At 37.0% G+C, this 22,495-nt stretch overlaps 2 protein-coding genes across 14 annotated transcripts in view; one reads left to right on the forward strand and one right to left on the reverse strand.

Annotated features, from left to right (window-relative positions):
- Positions 1–22,495, reverse strand: part of KMT2C (lysine methyltransferase 2C) — a 276,950-nt gene that overhangs the window by 49,240 nt on the left and 205,215 nt on the right. For 10 of the 13 annotated variants that reach the window (XR_009701921.1, XM_061198964.1, XM_061198965.1 and 7 more), the window contains 10 exons: positions 20,475–20,603; positions 18,975–19,094; positions 16,234–16,364; positions 12,119–12,299; positions 8,255–8,359; positions 6,529–6,666; positions 6,315–6,347; positions 6,076–6,216; positions 983–1,115; positions 539–753 (listed from right to left, as the gene is read on the reverse strand). Coding sequence is in view for 12 of the 13 variants with exons in the window: in XM_061198964.1 (XP_061054947.1) it covers positions 539–753; positions 983–1,115; positions 6,076–6,216; positions 6,315–6,347; positions 6,529–6,666; positions 8,255–8,359; positions 12,119–12,299; positions 16,234–16,364; positions 18,975–19,094; positions 20,475–20,603 (1,326 nt within the window). In the remaining variant the exon portion in view is untranslated. The remainder of the gene's footprint in view (positions 1–538; positions 754–982; positions 1,116–6,075; positions 6,217–6,314; positions 6,348–6,528; positions 6,667–8,254; positions 8,360–12,118; positions 12,300–16,233; positions 16,365–18,974; positions 19,095–20,474; positions 20,604–22,495) is intronic. The other 3 variants (XM_061198975.1, XM_061198972.1, XM_061198969.1) reach the window with 1 other exon arrangement.
- Positions 4,423–4,674, forward strand: LOC133096565 (small ribosomal subunit protein eS27-like). The gene has a single exon (XM_061198202.1). It carries the CDS (start codon positions 4,423–4,425, stop codon positions 4,672–4,674), a length of 252 nt encoding a protein of 83 aa, XP_061054185.1.

Raw genomic sequence — 22,495 nt, forward strand, 5'->3', positions numbered from 1 at the left:
TACAAATACTCTGTAAGTGACATTAATCCAAATGTTTCATCCTCTTGCTAATGAGAATTTTCAAAAATGGTACCACTGTACCATCTGCTTTTTTCAAATGGGCTAGACAGTTGGGAAGAAGGGGAAATAATTCTGAGTTAGTTTCAATGTGAACAATACTTAGAGTGGAGTCTGATTTAGCCTAACTTAATACTTCTGATTAAATGACAAGCTTTCTATTCTAGGAATTTTCTTGTACAATTACACATGTAACACAACACTGACTTCCATGTATTTGAAAAGACTGCTAGGAGCTGGAATCACTTCATCAATTGAAATTAACTTCTGGGAAATATGCAAATCGGTACAGGGCTTAGGATTAAGAAAAGGCAAGATGTTTCTAGATATCTAGGGAATCTTCACATTGTGCAGAGTCACACTAGATAAAAATTAATGGTGATACACGGGCTCTCTATTATAGTTAAGACAAGAACAAAAAAAGCCTGTCACGTGTGGGAAAGCTGGTCATATGTAAAGCAGTGATATATCCGTGACTTACCGGGGAATTCTTCCTTTAGGTTGGGGAAATTAATATTTGTGTAGAGAACTGGTGCTACTGTTGCCATTTCACCCAGGGCCTCCTCTTTCTCCCACTTGAGTGTACTTCTCTGGGCATTTGACATTGTATCATTTTCTCCTTCCATAGTGGGCGCTGATGATGTCCAAGAGCCGTTAGGGTCACTTGCCATTGGATTAAATGCTGGATTTTTATCCCTGGCAAGAAATAAACAACTTTACTTCATAAACATAACTTTCTAAGTACTATGGTCAAGTACAATTTCATTAAACCTATTATTACAAAATAGCTAAAATGTCTGATGATTTTTAGCAAAGATCACAATGAGTGCCACACACTAACACTGTGCACAGTCACTCAGACTAATAACCATTCACGTAACAAAAGTGATTTACGTTTCCGTAGAAAGGGGAGGCTTTTAAATACCTGGCATCAGTGTAGGGGGCCTGCGCTACAGCAGAGAAAGTTCCCAGCCCACTTCCAGGAGGCAAAGAATTATGTGCGAGATGAGGACTGGGTCCAATAAGGCCGTTCATGAGTGGCATCCGTGAAAAAACATCTTAAAAGAAGAAAGCAGTAATTTTTGCATATTATTAAAAAATAATTAAAAAGCAGTGGAAATATTTCTAAATAAAAATGCATACTACTACTTAAAAGTAGGATTTTCCCCCCAATATTATACTGTAAAATATCGCTTAAAGAGTGACTTGGTTATAAAATTTTGAAATATGGACTCTATAATTCTGTTTACTTCATTATGGTATAATGGAAGTAGCATGTGTTTTGGAGTCTGACAGCCCTGAGCTTGAATCTTAATTCCGCTACTTGTGACAAGCAGAATCAATCACTGTTTCTATAAAATGAAGGTATTCTATAATGTAACTGGCATACTGCATGTGCAGTTTTCAGCACAGTGCCTGCTATGCAGTAAGTATGCAGTACATATGAGCTCTAAAAAAAGAATCAATCTCAACACATGCTAGTGAGTTGTATCAAATACTCTTCTTCACAAAATTTGCAAAATTTACAAACAGATGTCCCTTATATGAAAAAAACACCTATTATTCTTAAATTGGCACTTTCTCTAAAGTAGTTTGGAACAACAAGCAATATTTCATCTACCATTATAAATTGGACGACTACTGTTAAAAATAAATAATTTCTGTTTTTGACCTAATTTTCATTACTTGCAGTTTCAGCCCCCAAATGTATTTTAACTCTCATTCCAGTACCTTCACGTCTTCTTTCTAAATAGACATTAGGCAAACCATAATAAGACCACCTTGTGTTTCTCTAAACTCTCCACAAGCATATAACTCCAACCCTTATTGTGATCATCTGTTTTCCTAAACTATTTGGAAATAAGCCAACTGTCCTTAACCAAGCAGGTTTCCAGCAAAAAAACAAAAAAAAACACCTTTTTTTGGTGTACCTTCAAAAACCCCTTCCATAAACTTACAGTGGTAATCATTTCACGATGTATGTCAAATCACTATGCTGTACACCCTAAACTATGCAGTGCTGTATGTCAACTATATCTCAATAAAACTGGAAGGTGGCGAGAAAACCCTTCCAATTTAAAGACATAATAAATACACGGCCTCTACTTACGTTATAACACTCAGAACAACACTAGGAGATCCACAACCGCATCACCGGTTAATTATACAAATGAAAATCAGTTACAAAGTTGGTTAATACTTGGCACACCTGGTATAGTGACAGAGAACTCCTAACCCGATCACTTGCCAAGCTATTAGAAAAAATAACGAAGAGAAGTGTCTTGCCCACATAATGTTCTACACTACATAATGTCCTTTCAGCCAAACCAGACCCTCAGCTACAACTCTCAAGTTTGTCTGAGGACACTGGGGCTGACTGCCCGCAGCTTTTCAGGCTTTGTCTCAAGGACAGTGGTCCTGGAACCATCTGACTTCCAGGTTAGGGCTTCTCCTGCAGAACGGCAGAGCTGGGCCCACTGGATCTGGACTCCACGACAAGTGTCTCAGGACACTTAAGTTCACTCCAAGGACCGGATTAAGAAGCAAGATTTCTGCATTTATTCCAAGTAGAATGCTACTTCTATTTTTAACTTTAGAGAAAAGTAGGTTCCACTAAGGAATATGATATTTTATTGAAAAATATCAAATGCCTTTCTTGTAGATAGGATAAAGAAAAGCTCCCTTCCTGGTAGTGAGAATGTGATCTATCCTGGAGCTATCAGCACTGACTACTGTAACTGCAATACGACTATACTGAAACCTTACATAATAACAATAGCTATTACTCATTAGCAATTTAGTATATGCCTGGCACTGTTCTAAAACCTTTACGTGTGTTAATTAACTCTTTGGTCCTCACAACCACGCCATGAAATGGGTTATTACGTGTAGCTCCATTTACGCAAAAAGACCCAGAGAAATTAAATAACTTAAGTACACATAAATAAATGCAAAGCATTTTCCCTTTGTTATTATTTTAATTAGGAAGTGGTCTTTTCCCCATTCTCTCAAGTCTACCATACCTGGTCATACTAGCATCTTTTTCAAGGCATGAACCATGGTAAGAATTGCAAAGTCACTTCATGTAACTTTCACCTAAAGTGATTTCAAGTTACTGTCTCAATCTTCTTGAAATTTCCCTTCTCCGCTTTCCTTTCTGACCTTCTGTAAAACTGTCAACACATCACACTCTGCCCTTCTCCTCATCGCTCCTACTAAGTTGTTCCACTGAAGATCACAACAATCTTATCATCCAGTGAAACAACACCTTTCATCCTACTTGACCCTACAACCTGTCTGATGATCGTCACTGCTAAGATCCTATACCTCTCACTCAGTGTCTCCATCTCTGTTTTTTTCACTTCCACCTAACGCTTAAAAAGGGGAAAGGAGTGTATAATTGCATACCTAATATAAATCAGTTGACTTAAGCATATAACTCATTATTTAATTAAAAAGAGTTCTTCAAGATTCTGTACTCTACTGGCAGTATATTCTCTTAAGAAACCTCACCCTTCCAACCACTACACAGACAATTCCTAAATTTTCATCTATAGCCTTGAACAATTGCAACTGCCTGTAAGTCAGAACAATGTGTATGTCCCATTTCTAACTAAAAATGGCCTAAAACTAAATTCATTACATCTCCACTACCCTCCCCCTACAACACACACACACACACGCACACATGCACACACGCGCGCGTGCGTGCTTCTTTGTTCCATGTTTCTAGTTTACAGCACGACTGGTTATCCTCTAGGCAAGCCTGGCTTATATATAGTCTAGTTCAATTTATTTCCTTTTTCCTCACATCTTACATCCATTTGGTAGCACTATCCTACTTATTCTAACATCACTGTCTCTCCAATCCATGTCCTCCTTTCAATTAGCACTGCAGACATATTTAAATGGAGCCCAAATTCTAACTCAGTCCCAACTGCAATAAACTCATTAGTACAACTCTTCTTGTCTCAAATCCATTTCCAATATTGACATCAGAGCTACTCTGCCAAAACGTGTAACTCATCAGGTCATTTCACTGGTGTGAGGTCTCCAGTGCCTCTCAGAAACCTGGAGAAAAAACGGCCAACTGCCAATGCCTAGCTGTCTAGACACAATTCAGTCCCATGTGTACTTTTTGTTCTGCCTTCTTAAACACTGCCCACTTACCTCTCTTTCTTTGCTCTGGAAAATGTTAGAGTTGCCATTCTTGAATATCTGTGTGGTCTCCCTGCATGTGACCTGATCATGCTTTATCCTTAAATTATTATTCTTTCAAACATGAATGCTGAAATCTCAGCGACTCCTACGCAAAAAAAAAAATCAACCCCACCTTTCCGACGGTGATGACCTCCCCACGAGAACATGCCTCTCGCACAGGATCTCCTTCATCCCTCTCCAGAAGAGAAGAGGAAACACAAGAAGAAGCGCCTGGTGCAGAGCCCCAGTTCCTACTTCATGGACGTGAAATGCCCAGGATGCTATAAAATCACCACCGTCCTTAGCCATGCACAAACAGTAGTTTTGTGCGTTGGCTGCTCTACTGTCCTCTGCCAGCCTACAGGAGGAAAAGCAAGGCTTACAGAAGGATGCTCCTCCAGATGGAAGCAGCACTAAAAGCTGCCGGAATCAAGATGAATGGGAAACCATCCCAATAAACATATTTCAGGTAAAAAAAAAAAAAAAAAATCAGCTGCCCCCAACCTTCAAAACCTTATTAAAAATGAGACTGCACAGTGAAATGATTTAAACGATGATCATAAAACCTTTTATAAAGGAATACATCTTTAAATGATTTGATTTCTGAAATACATACTTTTAGTTTCAGAAAACATGGAGATAGTTTTTTGTATATGTTGAGAAGAGAAATATTGAAGAGTTCTTAATCATGAAGACAGCATACGGGGACAATTAAGGCAAGAAGCACTTACGATGGGCCTGCTTTACCCAAATGTAAATCACATGTTTAGTCTATAGTAAAACTCGAGGTAAATTTACGTTTAGAGGCTAAACTGGTAGAAACTAAAATATTTCAATTATGTGCATTATAGAATTTTTCATGTATACACAAAGTTGGTAGTGAAGATAACATTAAATTATTTGCACATTTCAGCACTTACACACAAACAGTGTATGAGCTTATAAAAGTATCATTATAAATTATTCAATTCAGTATATAATCATGAAGCAGTGACAACAGGATATAGAGAAATGACCCAATATTCAAATCATCAAGAATACACACCACCATCTCCCTTCTATAGGAGATTCCCAGACCTGCAGCGTTACCACCTTACCTACCTACTCCCACAAATTTTAATTCTAGCCTATCAGATTTTAGCTCTCCAGGCAGAGGGAGAAAGGAAAGCCTTAAACTTGTTTTGCAAGTAGTTACAAATAGGCAGAAGAAAGTGGATTAAACAAAATAGGCAAATTTCCACAGAATTAGGAATTTCATAGTCGACAGTGGTAGAAAGGCCACTGATTTACTCTGAAAGTATGTACTAAGGACATATTCTGTGGTAAGGTATACAGTGGTGAAGACAGATGTGACCCAAGCCTTCAAGGAGCTCACCACCTAAAGGTAAAACCAGAATTACCCAAACAGTCACTTATATCTGCACCACATGCTACCAATGAAAAGCATGGGGTAGGTGTGGGGGTGGTGATTTGCTAACCACTGAGGAAATGACAGTGAAACTGAGACCAGATGGATGAGTCTAAGGCAGCCAGGTGAGGGGGGAGCAGTTCTCCAAACATCTCTGCAGGAAGGACTGAGTAAAAGTGAGCTGCGACTAGGACTGGGGGACGGGAAGAAGGCAGGCACTGTTAATAGTGGCGCTGCAGATCAAGTGAGCAGAAGAATTCTGGCCATAAAGAGAATCGCCGATTTCCAGGGGATGTCAGGGAGGTAGGTGTGTAACTGAGGGAAATTCAGAGATTAGTACTCTTCCATCGGCACAAAAGAGGGCTTTCTGCCGTGAGTTTGTGTGCATGGTTACTGAGGGCCATACTTACAACACTTTTCGAGAGGCGACATACCCTGAGCGTGCATGGGCAGCAGCTGAGGCGCAGGAGGCTGTGGTATGGGAGCTGCCTGCGTGGCTGCAGGACTAAGCACAGCGGTAAACAAGTCCTCCACATCCTTTCCTCCAAGCTCTAGGAGATACAGTTCCAATGACAGTACGATTAAAGGGCTACAGAGCCAAAGCACAGGGAATTCCATTCTTATAAACTAAAAATCAAAACACAAATACCTGGAATTTTATACAACTTTCCAAGAATTGCTCCTAGGATAAAATAAAGAGGTGGAAATATTAACAACTATCATTTCAATATACTGATACAAAACAGCATTTGACATAAAATTATCAGAAGAGAAGTTAAATTGTAAATAAGCATGCAGAAATCTTTGAAAATCATATTTACTCATGTCTTTTAGAAAGCCTAGATGTAGGGCAAATATTTTACCATCTGTGACCATTTTGTCTAGTTCAGGGCTGAGGATGCCATCGAGCTGCTCTTCACTTAATGGTCGTGAACTCTGACTGACACTTGGCTGAGGCAAAGAGGAAGGATCATCGGCGCCGGCACCAATGTCTATTCCAGCTAGAGGAGCAACGTATGCATATTAGAAAGTGAATTCTGAACACTCACGCAAAATGCACTACACTCTTTACCTGCATTAAGACACAACAATATGATTAAAACAGAGCAATGAAAAGCCTCTAATTCTGAATTAATCTGGATTCCTACATCAATCTGGAGAGTCAATCAGTAAAAATTAGGCACAATGTATCTATAAACTTGGGTGCTGCTTAAAGTTATAGTTTAATCAATGCAAACACATTCCCTGAGAAACAAAAGAACACATCTGGTTCTAAAGTGCTAATTCCCACCAAAAAAATAAGCAGCATATTATTAAGACAGGACTCTCTAAGAAGAATCAATACACAATGTTCAATATACAATTAACTGCTTAAACTTAGAAAGTGTTTCAAATGTATGGTTCAACTTACCATATGCAGTTTGTGAAACAAGTTTCACACAAATTAATGAAAAGCTCTAAAATTCTTAATGCCTTGTAAAAATTATCCTTTTGTGAATAATTTCAACTACAGATCATATTTTTGAAATATTTTGTAGTCAAAAACAATACACAGATTATGTTTATTACATGCTTTGTCTCATATAAATTGGTTTTTAAGCAAAAGTCACATTTAAAACTGGTTTATCTACTTTACCATGCTTCCTCAATATTACTGCTATCAAAAAGTAAAATTTCATCTGCTCTTATCTGGAACTTCTCTGCTCTTATAGGAACTAACTCTATAATATTTGGGTAATATTATAAATTACATATTAACATGAATAAAACTATTCATTTAAAAAAAAAACACTACAGAGAAAGTCATCCAAAGCACAGTACAGTTGTACCATGCTTTAGCTGCACGCACAAAGGGAAAAGCAAAGTTGGATTAGTGACAAATTAGCACTATAACAAATACACATGCACCTACAGGTTGTTTCAGCTGAAATCACTATTTAAAAAAAAAAAAAAGACTACTTCTAGTCAGCCGTCATCCACTGCTCAGGTTCTTACCAAATGGACAAGATGAGCTCTCAACCTGGAAAGTGCATAAATCAAGACCTACAAGACCCAAACCAAATAAAATGGATGATTACCACGGGAGCGGGAGCGGGGGACGGTGCAAACAAAAGAAGAAACAGGTACAGCAGGACTCTAAGGCAACAGGCCTTAAATCTGATGCAATTAGACAGACAACAGCAATTAACTAACTTGCTATTTCCCCTCTTAAAGCAGGAAAGCCAAGGCAGATCAAATAAAATGATGAGTTCTTTGACAAAGGAAGGGGAGGGGAGGGGAGGGGAGGGGAGGGGAGGGGAGGGAGGGAAGGAGGGAGGGAGGGAAGGAGGGAGGGAGGGAAGGAGGGAGGGAGGGAAGGAGGGAGGGAGGGAAGGAGGGAGGGAGGGAAGGAAGGAAGGAAGGACGGAAGGAAGGGAGGGAGGGAGGGAGGGAGGGAGGGAGGGAGGGAGGGAGGGAGGGTGGGAGGAAGAAAAAGAAAGAAAGAAAAAATTTTTTTTCAGTTTCAGAGAAAAGACTAAGCTTGTTTCACACACATACCTCTCACTCACATCATAAAATAGACACTGGGCAAACAGTATTCATATATACCTGAATGATCAACTGATTTTGCAAGGTCATCTGAAATTATTCCAAGAATGTCATCATCTGTGTTTAAGACTTCGGAAATGTCAGCTAAGGGATCATCAGCGGTACCTAAGTATAGTAAGTATGTTTTTAAAGTGTCAGTATTTTCCTAGACAATAAATTCTAAAACTCACTCATCCAACCATTTACTAGATATCTAGAATACAGCAGATACTGAGGTAAGTGCTAGAACCATAAAAAGATTATTACTTCTAAAGTAAGGAATTTTTCATAGAAAAGGCACTACAACATTTTCAATAACGAAACATTAAAAATTAAGACTTTTGTTTTTGTGACTACTGTATATTAACAATAAAATAAAATTTAAAATAAAACCCATAGGCAATAAAAGTGAAATAGAATGTTATAGGAAACAAAGCAAAAAATTAAGAAAGTGGCATCGCTAAAAATGACATCTGGAAAACACTCTAGAAGATAAATAAAATATTCAAGGCAAACCTACTGTTTAGAAGTTCCTTGTAAAGTATAAACCAGATACCATCTAGTTAAATGCCTACTTCCAGCTTTACCCTTAACACTGATTAATTCACTTATTTATTCAAGAAAATGTTTGAGTACCCACAGAATTATGTCTATGGATTATGTTAACAGGCACTGGTCCAGCCACTGGGAATACAGAAGTGACTAAAGCAAAGTGCATGCCCTCCAGAGCTTACTTTCTCAGAGGAGTTTGACAGTAAATAAATGACATCAGTGTAAGTGCTATAAAGATAAGCAATAAAGAAAAAAGGATTCAGAATAAGATGTGGAAATACTGTTAGATATTAGATAAAGTGGTCAGGAAAGGCCTTTTAAAGGTGGCTACCAAGCACAAATCTGAACAAGCTACGGGAGCATATGCCCTAAGATGGAGAGAGTACCTCAGGCAAAGGGAAAAGCAGATGCAAAGACCAGAGCAGGAAGAGTTTTGTCAAGACAAGGGGTCAGTGCTTGCAGTGATAAAGGGAAAGAGTGGTAAGAAATTGAAAAGGCAGTTAAGCAAGATTATGGATGGTTTTACAAGTCAAGGCGAAGACTGAGCTTTATTCTGAAGTATAAAGTACAGCTGACCCTTGAACAACATGGGGGTGAGGGGCACCAACCCTCCACATAGTCAAAAATCCGAATATGACTTCTGGTCGGCCCTCCCTATCCTCATTTCCATCTCTGCAGATTCAGCCAACCAGAGATTGTAGGACTCCTGTATGTATCAGTGAAAAAAATCCTCATATAAGTGGACCCTCGCAGTTCAAACCTCTGTTGTTCAGGGGTCAACTGTATAATGGGAAGTTGTTGGAAGGTTGCTAGAAGAGGGTGTGACTGATATCTTACAGGGAAACGCTGGTTGCCAGGCGCAGAACCGACAGGGGTGGAGGAGGGGCTAAGGCATGTTGGCAAGAGGAGAGATGGATCAGTCAGCAGGCCTTGGCCGGGTCTAAGTGAGAGGCGGTACCAGCCTGCACAACTGTGGTGGGAGGGTGAGGTTAGGAGTGGTTGGCTTTGGGATATCACTTGAAGGCAGAGGCAAACTTGTGGATGTATTAGATGTGGAATGTGAGATAATGAAGAGTCAAGGAGAACTACAAGGGTTTCTGGCCTCATCAAGCAGGAAAATATTTAGGCTACCTTCAGTAACTTTATTAGTCATTTAAGTTAAGGGATATCTGAATTTTTTAATCCATTTTGACTATATTTTTACTTAAGAAAAAAAAAGGATTTATATTTAGAATGGATAAACAACAAGGTCCTACTGTATAGCACAGAGAACTATATTCAATATCCTATGATAAACCATAATGGAAAAGAATATTTTAAAAAGAATATATATGTGTATAGCTGAGTCACTCTGCTGTAAGGCAGACACTGGCACAGCATTGTAAATCAACTATACTTCAATTAAAAATCAAAAAAAAAAAAAAAGGAGAGGAGGGGAGTACATAAAATACTCCAGATTCTAGATCAAATATTTCTATGAAAATAGTCTTGTCCCATTAAACATATACTTCTCAAATAGAATTCATACATACATAAAAATATAATTTTTCAAATTGAGCTAAAGTCAATTCTGTATGCCCAAATATTTGTAAAGTTTTTAAGAAATAAAATTATTTCAACAATGTATTCTCTAGACAACAGTATACTTGAAAGAAAAAAATTTTTGGATAATTGTTTCAGGGTTAAGGTTTGCGCGCTTGTTTGTTTTAAACCAATGGAATTCTACTAAACAAATTACAACCAGCGTTTTTTAAAAGACCATGTTTTAAAAGTTCTCCTCTACCTGAAGAGATTTTGTATCTTATCAACAAATTATTAAAACTGATGTAATGGACTACATTGAATAAAGTATTTTTAAAAAGGAAGCTATTACTTTTGAATTCCCATTACAGAGGCAAGAGAGTGGTTCGACTGCACAGAACATTATATTTAACCTAGGTTTTGAAATGTGTATTATTCTAGTCCTCTACATTTTGGCTTTATCATTAAACTATTCTCTCTTCAGGAGTTTTGTGGAAAAAACAACTTCAAATAAAGGAAACAGGAATAAAAATAGTGTACAGCAATGTCTTCCCAGTCACAATATGTCTCCTTCCAACCTCAGTTCTCTTCCTTATAAAAACTCAAGGGCAATTTCCTTCTATGTAAGTCTTTAAATGGCTAGTCAAGACTTTCATAAGATATCCTTCAGAGTAAGACATCCTTTGAAGGGCCGACAAGTCTTTCACTATGCATTATTTTAACAACATGTTAACATGGATCAGAGCAGGTAAGTACTCAAAACAACAGAACTGAAGTAAAACGATCTGCTAACATTAAACAAAGAGCATGGCCTTTACTCCCGTGCTGAACGTGTGCATTCGAATAACAGGGGGATAAGATTGCTTCTAATTACTTCAAGAAGTTAAAATAAAAAATAAAAGCCTGTATTTCAATCCAGGATAGTGGTAAGTTAATGAAGCTGTAACTACTTAATATATCAAAAGTCATCTTTCAGTGGAAGGCTACTGCCTTAAGATTGTTTTCCAAATTGAGTTTATAAAATTAAATGAGTAAGAAATGTAATTCAATGGCAAAAGGAAGCCTGTCAGAAGAACATTAAATTTCTAATTGAAAGTAAGATAAAAATACAGAAGTGGAGGAAAAACTTTGTGATACCAAACTAGTTAAACTCTGAGAGCCTTGCTGACGTTAATATTACTTAATAAACATTAAGCTCTCATACCTTTCTCTGATTCTAAGTAGTCCCCATATTCACTATAGCTAGGGCAGTGGGTCTCAACAGGGGACAGTTTTGCAGGGACATCTGGCGATATCCGGAGACATTTTTGATCATTATGACATCATGAGGACAGAGACGCTGCTAAATATCAGGACAGCCTCCCTCTTCCAACAAAGGATCATCTGGCCCAAACTGTCAGTAGTGAGAAGCTGATCTGAAATATATTTCACTTTATTATCACAGTGGAACAGCCAGTTCTCAGCTACAGCACTCTTTTCCTCTTTTGAATTTCTTGGGGCTATGTAATTAACAAAAATCTGCCTTGAGTTGAAGATTATTATATTTATAACTCACCAACTATGGCCTAATTATCCTCCCTTACATTTACCCTCAGCAGACTGTAAACCGAACATTTTCCTTCGCCACTCACAAGAGTTGATTTAGTGGTTGTTACACAGATAAACTTATTTGATAAATCTTATAGACCTGGTACTTCAATAAAGTTAATTTTTAAAATGCATATGAGGCCAAACTAAAGCATTTCAAAGGTTTGATTAAAAGGAAGATGAATGTAATTCGATAAAGAAAAGTTTGTCACTGATTTCACATACCGTGAGTTCCAGGTTTTGCCAGAGTTGAGGATGAACTAAGTAGTGGATCTAAGGAAGGATCCAAGAAATTTGTGTTCATGTTTGTTTTGTAAGAAAGCTGAGCTGTATCTTCTGATAGATTATCTAAACTTAGTTTGTTTTGTCTAGTTGTATCTAGAAGATCTTTTCCAAAGAAAGCTTCCTAGATAAAGATAAGCACATATGAGAACAATTGACTTATAAAATTCTAAAATGAGAACAGATAATTCTGTCATCATTTTGATAAGAAGGCAGAAATAACAGGAAAGCTTAGTATTTAACAATATAAAAATTGAATATAGAAATATATAAATAATTATAGAGACAGCCTGTCAATTCTTTTATATAAAGAATTGACCGGAATTTTAAAAATAAGGTTTTTAGTTTTTTTTACAAGAATCAAATAAAATTATGCAAATAAAACCACACAATTCTGTCAAATATGTTTCTACCAACTGCAGTATAATAATTCGATACTCCCAGATTAGATTACAATTAAATTTAAAAATGGGTAAATTTATAGTACTATGGCACCTTAATTCATATTATAAGAAAAACTAAAACTTCATGATTATTATTAATATTTATAGATTATCTACAGAGGATAGCACAAGGGTTTGATCTACAGCTTTAATATTTATATACTTCAGATAGATTTAGTATTCTCATCCTGATGCATACAACCACATTAAAGACTTCACATGCTATAAATCTGAAAGAGGGTTTTTATAGTCATTTTAAACAAACTATGTGTACAAAATGTATGGCTATTAAAGGCTTTGGCTTTTTATCCATTTACTCATATTAACTTTTCTCCATTTCAATATACTTGCTCTACTGTAGAGACCACTCTTTCAAGCTAGGCTCCTTACAGCTCTAGATCTCCCCCAAACTTTTCAAGTGTCAATAAAGATAACAAAAGGAAGCACTGGGGACCCCCTTCACTTACTTCAACCCCAGAACTCTATTTTCTATAATGTGGTCTGTCTGGAAAGGGCATTCTTGGTGGAGGGCAATTTTGCAGTAACTACCAACATTTAATACCCTTTTGCCAAAGACACATACACAAAAAAGGTTCACTGCAGCCTTTTTTAGTAATACCAAAAAGAGAAAACATACTCAATGTCTGTCAAAAAGCATATGACTAAATAAATTATAGATATCCATACTATAAAATACATCAGTTTTTAAAAAGGATGTAGAACTATGCTGTCAAAAAGAAGCTCTAAAATATTAAAAGAAAGCAAGTTGAGTGATATGTCCAGCAAAACATAAAATACAAACCAAGACTATGCAAAAATAAACTATTTTAAAAGTTCTAAAAGGATAAACACCAAGCTGTTAACTTTTGAAAAGGGATAGGGGAGGAGGTATGTGAAATCTGGTAGAGGTGATGAATATTTGATTTGAAATTTTCACTTTTTTTAAATGAAGTTGTTTCACTATGAAAAAGAAATTTGAAAACCCACAAAGATAGAGCACTGGGCAGGAGATGATTTGTTTCTTATACTAGCAATGCTTTTATCATTCGGAAAGCATCTTAGAACTTTATCAATCATTTATTTAATGCCTTCAGTATAAATTTGAGAAATCTGAGACCACCATTAGCAAGAATATTTTCTTAATATGACCCATGATGAATTTAGTGGTATTTATCAAAAACTGTTACATTCTTACTACTTTGGTGGCTTTTTGTTTCCTGCAGTTAACATAAGGGAGTGGCTCCACCTGGTTTGTGACTTAATAATGTTCAGTGATGACCAGAACCTGGAGACTTCAGATCTGCTACAGGGGTTCCTATGGCCATGTGGTACCACCAGCTCTTAATAGGCCAGGTAACTATTTCTACTGGGTGGATTATACAATTATTTATAGTTTATCTTGACACTGCTGTGATTAATAAAGAAAAGCTAGAAAAACACTGTTACTGAATTCCTGGCGGGTTTTCATCACTATGTGTTATGTATGCCCCACCCCACCCCTGAACAATGGTGAAAAAAAATACAACTGCTATCACAAGATGTCCAAGAAATAGTACTATCACAAAAGGTTCCTGCACATCAAAAAAAGCTATATATTACTGATGTACAACAGGGGAATTACACCTGTACACCAAAATAAACAATCCAGATCAACAGATTTAGATTACAGCAGTAATCAGGAAATCAGATCCACTATTTTTAAAGGCTCTTTTGCAAAAGTATGAAATGGTCAGTTTTCATATCAATACTTTCATTAAAAAGCTAAAGAGGGGTTTCCCTGGTGGCGCAGTGGTTGAGAATCTGCCTGCCAATGCAGGGGACACGGGTTCGCGCCCTGGTCTGGGAAGATCCCACATGCCGCGGAGCAGCTGGGCCCGTGAGCCACAATTACTGAGCCTGCGCGTCTGGAGCCTGTGCTCCGCAACAAGAGAGGCCGCGATAGTGAGAGGCCCGCGCACTGCGATGAAGAGTGGCCCCCGCTTGCCATAACTAGAGAAAGCCCTCGCACAGAAACGAAGACCCAACACAGCCATAAAAATAAATTAAAAAAAAAAAAAAAAAAAGAAAAGCTAAAGAAAGCTTCCTAAATGTACATTACACTTTACAGAAGGATCAACAGGAGGAGGAGGAGGGCATGCCATCTACTCAATACTCCCAGGAAGGACTATTAAGATGGGAGGTGAAGGGCATAGGAGACAACACAAAAGATGCAACTAAATATAATCTAAACAATAAATGGTTCTATTTCCTGAACAATAAAATTACTGTTATATATTTTTAAAAGGTACAAAGCTAGAATGAATGGGTATGTGAAGGGAATAAGGGGAAAATAAAACATTTATTAAAGATACATAAAATGTAAGGTGCAGAGTTAAGCACTTTACATCCACAATTCTTATTTCATCTCTCAACACTTCTGTACAGTAGGTATTACCACAATTTTATAGATGAGAAAACTGGGGCACAGAGATGTTAAATAAAACAAAATCGCATAGCTAACTGGTAGCAGAGTGGCATTCAAACCCAGGACTCTGACTTTAAAGACTGAACTCTTTAAAATGGACACTGCCTTTATGATGTTAGTTGTCTAACAAAAATCCACACTCATAAATATTATTATATACTTAAGGTACTTATGCTTTAAAGTCTTATTTAATAAATATAGAAAACAGTTTACTCAAATGAGTATTTGAATTTTATACTTCTAATTACTAAAAAAAATTGAGGAAGCTGTATGTTAATTGAAAGGAAATGCATTTTAAAACCAATTAAATTAGTAATAGCTAATTGGAAAATTAAGGTTAAAAAAATACATTACAACTCAAGCAATGAAGAGCTATCTATGCTGGCCACAGCTGTGTGGGAGGGACACATCAGATGGACACTCAATGACAGTCTGATCCAATTCAATTTCTACACATGAAGGAAGAGAGGCCAAGGAAGGATGAATTACATGCTCAAGGACCTAGAATGAGCTATGGCTGAGCCAGCCATTACAGCTCAGTCCTATTTCTGATGTGAGGCTCTTTCCAATGTACCACATGGCCTTGAACTCTTCTGTGACTTAATGTTTACAAGATGAACTAGAAGGATTTCTATTTACATCTATCAAACAACTTCTTCACATTGAGGGATATTTTCCTGATGTATATTTTAGAAAACAAAAACAATTCAGCCTAAACCTTTGGTTCACTAGGCCTCTAAAAGTGGTAAATATTATTAAAGCTATAATTCTGGCCGCTAAAAACCCATCATCATTCAGTGAACATAATTACTGTAACCTGTACTAGCAAAGGAAGCTGTCCACCGGACTTGCGTTTGCAGAGCACACAGGTATGACTGGTTTGGAAGAATGAGCTTTTCCCAGCCAAAGAGTTCTTGTGTGTCTTATGAAATTTATAAATGAAAAACTGGGATTAAAAAAAGAACTTTGTAAAAAGTATCAAAGCACAAAGAAGATAAATGTAATTTTTAAGGGCTTCTGGAAGGCACAAAATGGCATTTATGATGACTGATTAAAACATGTACAAAAACAACAAAACTGTTTTTCAAAACTCGATACATCACTTTACGTTTCTTTCATTAACAAATATATAATATAAAGCAAAATATTACTTGTAAATAGGCAGGGAAAATTTCTTCAAGCTTATTTTTCCTTTTTCGGTATCTCTTCTTTATTTTTTCAGTGTTTTCAGTGACAGAAACAGATTCATCAACTGGAGTATCTGGTAACTGCTCACTCCAGCCTGAAACAATAGTCACATTTATAAATATGTGGTATTTAAAATTTTCAGATAAGCCCACCAAAGGTAATTTTATAACTTACCAGCATACACACAGTTCCACATAAACAAGCTTTTTCCTTTTTCTTTCAGTTTTATTGAGATATAACTGACGTACAACTGAGTTTAAGGTACACAGCATAATGACTTGACAAATGAGCTTTTTCATTAAAAGACCTCAAAGTAAGTTTATTAATTTTTAAGTATCATAAAAAATTCATTTCATGTCTACTTATTATCAGCATGCTTCCCATTGTTTCTTAATGAGTATTTTCTTATTCACAGCAGAAACTTGATTTTTTTTAATGTTGACATTTTGTTAAAGATTAAAAAAAGGAAAATACATACTCAATGCTAATGAGTATGGATAAATGGCTACTCGAACACTACTAAAGGGAATTTAGCAGGTACAACCTTTTGCTAAAGTTTATTGGGACTATCTAACAAAAGTCTTTTAAAAAATGTGTGTCCTTCAATCCAGCAATTCCAAGCTCAGGGATTCACTGCAAATTAGGTATCTGGAGTACAATACATATTGTGATAATATATGACTACCTATGAATATGATCATAAATATGTTATGAATGCTCAAATTTAAAATCAAAAATCCAAAATGTTGGACTATGAAATTAGCAAAGAAACAAGTACACCACTTAAAGCAGGTAAGCAAGCAATCAAACGATACTCTCACATACTTTAGGCAAAAGGCACACGCCTTCTGAAAATCAATGTGGGCACTTTTGTTGCCAGACTACATAGGTGGACGGAAAACCACTAAACATAGTGGATAAACATTTTTTAAAAAATACAGCAGTAATCGAAACAGAAAATAAAGAATTCTCCAAGACCAAAAATTAAGGTAAAATAGGAACCAGAGAAATAAGCAAAGAACTAAATAAAGCTCTCTGAAATTTTGCTAAAATCTAGTGACCTTGAACTCCAGTTTTCAGAGCCTTATGAGGAATGGGGAATAGAAGACAAAGCCTACAGCCTCTTCCCAAGGTGCAGAGATTAACCAGAAGCTGCCTGGTATAAAGGTGGGACCCTGAAGGACTCCACACCAGGGTTGGTTTAACAAGAAACACACCCTCCCGTTCCCCTGGTCCTCCACACATCACTCACCACCACCTCCCTAACCTGACAGCAAAGAAAACTGCTTGTCCTCTTGTCACTGAATAAGGTGCTGGGTAGAAAGGCAAAAAAATGAAAATCTTCCCTGAGAGTTCATAAACTCAGTACAGCCCTGATATGTAAGAAATCTGAATTTATATAACATAGGTGGACCAAAAAACTTCAAGCTAAGAATTTAGCTTAAAGGAGTCCTAGGGGAGTAGCACCTCATGTTCCTGGCAACAAATATTCTCCGAAGTAACCAACCTTCACTTCAGTCCTCAAAAAGTTCAGAGAATGTTCTAAAGAATATGAGCTCACAGTTTAAAAAAAGTTTTGTTGCTGTTTAATGTATATGTATCTATCTCACACCATAAACACAACGAAATGAGGCACTAGGAGACAGGGCCAGGAGATACAGAGCAGAATCAGATATGCAAAGGTTTTAGAAATATTATATTCTAAATCAACTGAAACTGGGAGGAATAAGCTGTAAAAAGAAGCTACAAAGTGTTAAAATATCAAAAAAGTAGTTTAGAAAAGGATAAATGCATAATAAATTAAAAACTCAGTGGATGACACAAATGAAAAATACTGAACTAAATGATAAAACTAAAATTATATAAAAGACAAAATAGAGACAAAGATGGAAAACAAAAAAATAGTTTCATTGAACATATCACATTTCTTAACTGGGGCTTATTACACCCATGTTAAGTCATATTAGAAACTTCTTTAAAACCATTATGGTGCTTCCTTTTAAAAATGTGCAGCAATTTTTCTGAAATTCATTCACAGGCCAAAACCCTATCACATAGTAATAAAAGAACTCTATTCAAAGAATATGATAAAAACATCTTTTTTCTTCAGAGTCTATATAAAATATTTAAAATACAGAAAGTGTACAGATCGTGACCATACTGATTGCAGTCTTCATTAGGACCAATTCTTAAGCTATGACTTAAGCAATGATTTAGCTTTCTTTGAAACTCTAAGTAACAATGACAGACTAATAATTGGAAGATATACTTCAAAAACACTATACAACTTTGTTATAAATTATTGGGATATGCTGTCACTTTCAACTACATAGTCTAAAAAGTTTCCAATTTTATGCCAAGCAGCTAATGCAGGCAAAGAAAGGCCTTTTGTGAGATGGCCAGAAAGTGCCAGACATAACTATGTGATTCAGTCCCTAAACTGTTTATATTTAACATAAGAGAGGGTAAGGGAAGGGGGGGGGGGAACCTTGTTGAAGTAATCTCAAAGCAATATAATTGATTGGATTTAAATAATTTTCTTATCAAACCTAATTTCTATATTGCAGATATGAACTTTACAGGCACTCAAATCCTTTCATCACTACGAAGCAATAAGGTTGTCATTGTAACATTATTTAGGGTAGTTCTTTTCAATGGGGATATCAAGATAAGAGGGTTAAATCAAACAAAATCAGTACCATACCATCATCTCTACTAGGTAACTGCTCAGAAATGGAGCCTGAGGAATCTTTTCTGATCACAGATCTTTTGGTTTTTCCTTGCCCAGTTCGACTTCTTTGTCGTACCATAAATCCACCAATACCTATCCAAAACAGAAATTAGGTAATCTTGTAAATAACTACTAATTTCTCCCTGTAATTCCACAGTAAGTAGGGTGAGGCATTTCCCAAATTCAATATGGGTTAACTTAAATCAATAATCTCATTTTGATGCAAAATACCAGAGTTTGGAAATAGGCAAATAAGAGATCAAAGTTACTGTTACCTCATTACTAACCAAATAGGAATACAAATTCATTAAAGTACAGAAGACTGCATGTATTTCTTCTCCTAAACGATGTCAGGGTAAACATTATAGTAAATTATGCTTGTTTCCTTAATGTTAGTAACTCATAGATCATCATTCAAATTATTTGTATGTTAGCTGAGGGAGAACAGATACAAGATACAAACTAAACTAGATGATCCGAACAAAAATCAACATGACTTCTGGGCTAATGTGGCTAGTTATTCCTGAAGTTCTTAGACATGAGCTCTGTAGTAAGATCACGGAATCTAGAGTCAAACTGTGTAGTTCTGGTTACTACTAGACTTTGGGCAGGTTATTTAACGTTTCATTGGTTCAGTTACCTCACTGGTGAAAAAGGGATAATGTACAGTATCTCCTATACACATGTGATAAGCACTAAATAAACAGATGTAAGTGCTGGGAACAGTGCCTGACACATAGTAACACTAACAGCTTCTGTCATATGATAGTTGTCTAACAATATACTTTGTGACCTAATGGGCCCCTCAAATGGGTCCCTTACATGGATGACTTCCATGTAAGGCAGAAAAAGAAAAAACAAAAAAACCCCAACATTTAACTATAAGTTCCTGGAAGGAATTTGGCAGTGTCTAAAAAAGTAAGTGCACTTATAAGCCTCATAATCACGAAGAAATGAAATCATTTTCATACAGTGATTTGGACGAAGCTAATCTAGGCCCTTGTTATAAATGTGGCTCATCTGTAAGGAAGGTTACCTTTTAAGGTCTAGCAGAAAACAAACACAAAGTTCTTCCTTACACATCAAAAGGTATTTAGATCACTCTTGTCAATAAAATATAAGCAATCAGAAGAATAAAGATTGAACTGACTCAATATACTACCTCATTCACTGGTAAACAGACATTAATAACTGCCTAAAAAAGCCTACAAGTTCTGGGGACTTCCCGAGCAGTCCAGTGGTTAAGACCCTGCGCTCCCAATGCAGCAGGGCCCAGGTTCGATCCCTGGTCGGAGAACTGAGATCCGCAGGCCGCACGGCGCAGCCTAAAAAAATCTCTAAGTTTCAGCGTAGAGAGTTCTTAAGAAGTTATATTTCATCCTAATTATTATATTGGAAGCCCTCAATATTATATTTTTCTTAAAATATAAATAAGTTTTGATTATACTAAGATGTCTAGCTCAGGCACTATACCTGGTCTGTATGGTTTCCTTTTTCTCTTTTTGACAACCTCTGTTCCTTCTACTCCCTTAGTTTCATCATCCACAGCTTCCCGTTCAGGACTAGATTCTGATTTTGCATCACAATCCATAAGTTCTCCTTCTGGAAAAAAGTGAATGTACAGATAAAATTGAAAAAGCTATCAAATACACAATTCCTATGTAACAGGAAATACAAAGCAAAGTGGCTGCCGAGCCATTCTAATCATGCATCCTGGTTGACAGGGAAAGTATAGAGACAGAAAAGGCCCCCTAAGGGCTGCAGAACTCATGCTAATTAGTGCAATGTTCTCAGGAAATGAAACATACGAATCAGGGAAGGGGAAACACACAGAGAATGCTCCCAAAGACAATTACAAATCAATCTGCACTTAACCTATCATTCCCTTGCTTTTAATTATGTCTTCAGGTCCAGGACCCCAAGGCTGTCTCTCTAGCCTAGAACTCTCTTGAGCTCCAACTCATCTGTAATTAGATATTACCTAGTTACTGAAAACTTTATATACAAAATTGAACTGCTAATTTAAGATGAACCTTCTCCCTTTCCCAGGGTTTACCTATCATCATTAAAAGACATGGCAACGTACAGTGCAGGAGCCAGGCTCCTAGGAGACAGCCTTGACAATTCCTAATTTCTTTTCTCGTTCAATCAGGACTCCTCAGTATCTCCCAAGGGCATTTTATTTCTCTCAACTACCACCTCAGTCCAATCGTGACTTACTGCATTCCCTCCCCTCCTGTTCTTCCTTGCCTCCATGCTTACCTTCCTCTCCAATCAGTTCTTTAAATTGCAGCCTAAATGATGTTTCTATAAATATCAATTTATCAATTGAAAAGTATCAATTTTCTGCTCAAAAATCCTTTAATGTCTTCCCAGTGGCCTCAAAATGAAATTCAAATTGTAAGGCCTATTATAACAGTGTCCTGTGAACTCCCCAGCTTCATCTCACTCCCACTATGCAAGCTACGTTCAGCTCCCTGAGCACATCAAGCTCCCTCTCCACTGCCTCCCCACCTCTGCCACCTTCCACCTACCCATCTTTCAGGATTTTTTTTTTTTTTTTGGCTGCGTTGGGTCTTTGTTGCTGCGCGCAGGCTTTCTCTAGCTGCGGCGAGTAGGGGCTACTCTTCATTGCGGTGTGCGGGTTTCTCATTGTGGTGGCTTCTCTTGTTGTGGAGCACGGGCTCTAGGCGCGCGGGCTTCAGTAGTTGTGGTGCAAGGGCTCAGTAGTTGTGGCTCGTGGGCTCTAGAGCGCAGGCTCAGTAGTTGTGGCTCACGGGCTTAGTTGCTCGGTGGCACGTGGGATCTTCCCGGACCAGGGCTCGAACCCGTGTCCCCTGCATTGGCAGGTGGATTCTTAACCACTGTGCCACCAGGGAAGCCCTCAGGATTTATTATAACCGCCACTTTCTTAGAGAATTCCCACAGTTATACATGCTCCTGTACGTTAACATTATGCTTCATTTTAATTGGTTCTTTTAATGTCTGTTTCCTTGCTAGACTATATTCTCCTTATCTAAGACTCTTATTTAACAGCTGCATCCTTAGCATGGTACGTAACAGGTGTTCAACAAATTTTTCACCAAATGAAGTAAACAATGAAACTAGGTAATGCATACAAAAGCTCAGTTCTTAGAGAAGAATGCTGTTTTAAAACCATGGTAATCAAAACTTTTCAAGCTGTATATGCTTTACGCTGTGCTTTAGGGGAAAAAAAGTTATCAAATACATTTAACAATACATTAACACTTTTCTTCAATATTCTAAGTATTATGCATATTTCTATAATGCCATGAGCACTGTATTTGTTTTCAATAATATTAGGTCAATGTTTAAGGTCAATTCTGTAACAATCTGATAACTGCTTTCTACAGGTAACATTAAACCATGAAAATTTTATCTATTTATTTATTTACTGAAACTTAGCAAACACCAAAGGTAACAAACTAGCAATTATTTACCTTAAAATAAACCCACTGAAATATATGAGAGGG

This window comes from Eubalaena glacialis, chromosome 8, assembly GCF_028564815.1.
Source record: "Eubalaena glacialis isolate mEubGla1 chromosome 8, mEubGla1.1.hap2.+ XY, whole genome shotgun sequence".
NCBI classification, from domain to species: domain Eukaryota; kingdom Metazoa; phylum Chordata; class Mammalia; order Artiodactyla; family Balaenidae; genus Eubalaena; species Eubalaena glacialis.

What these genes read in the sequence shown, in the direction of transcription:
- LOC133096565 (XM_061198202.1), top strand. Translation starts at nt 4,423, where the DNA reads ATGCCTCTCGCACAGGATCTCCTTCATCCCTCTCCAGAAGAGAAGAGG.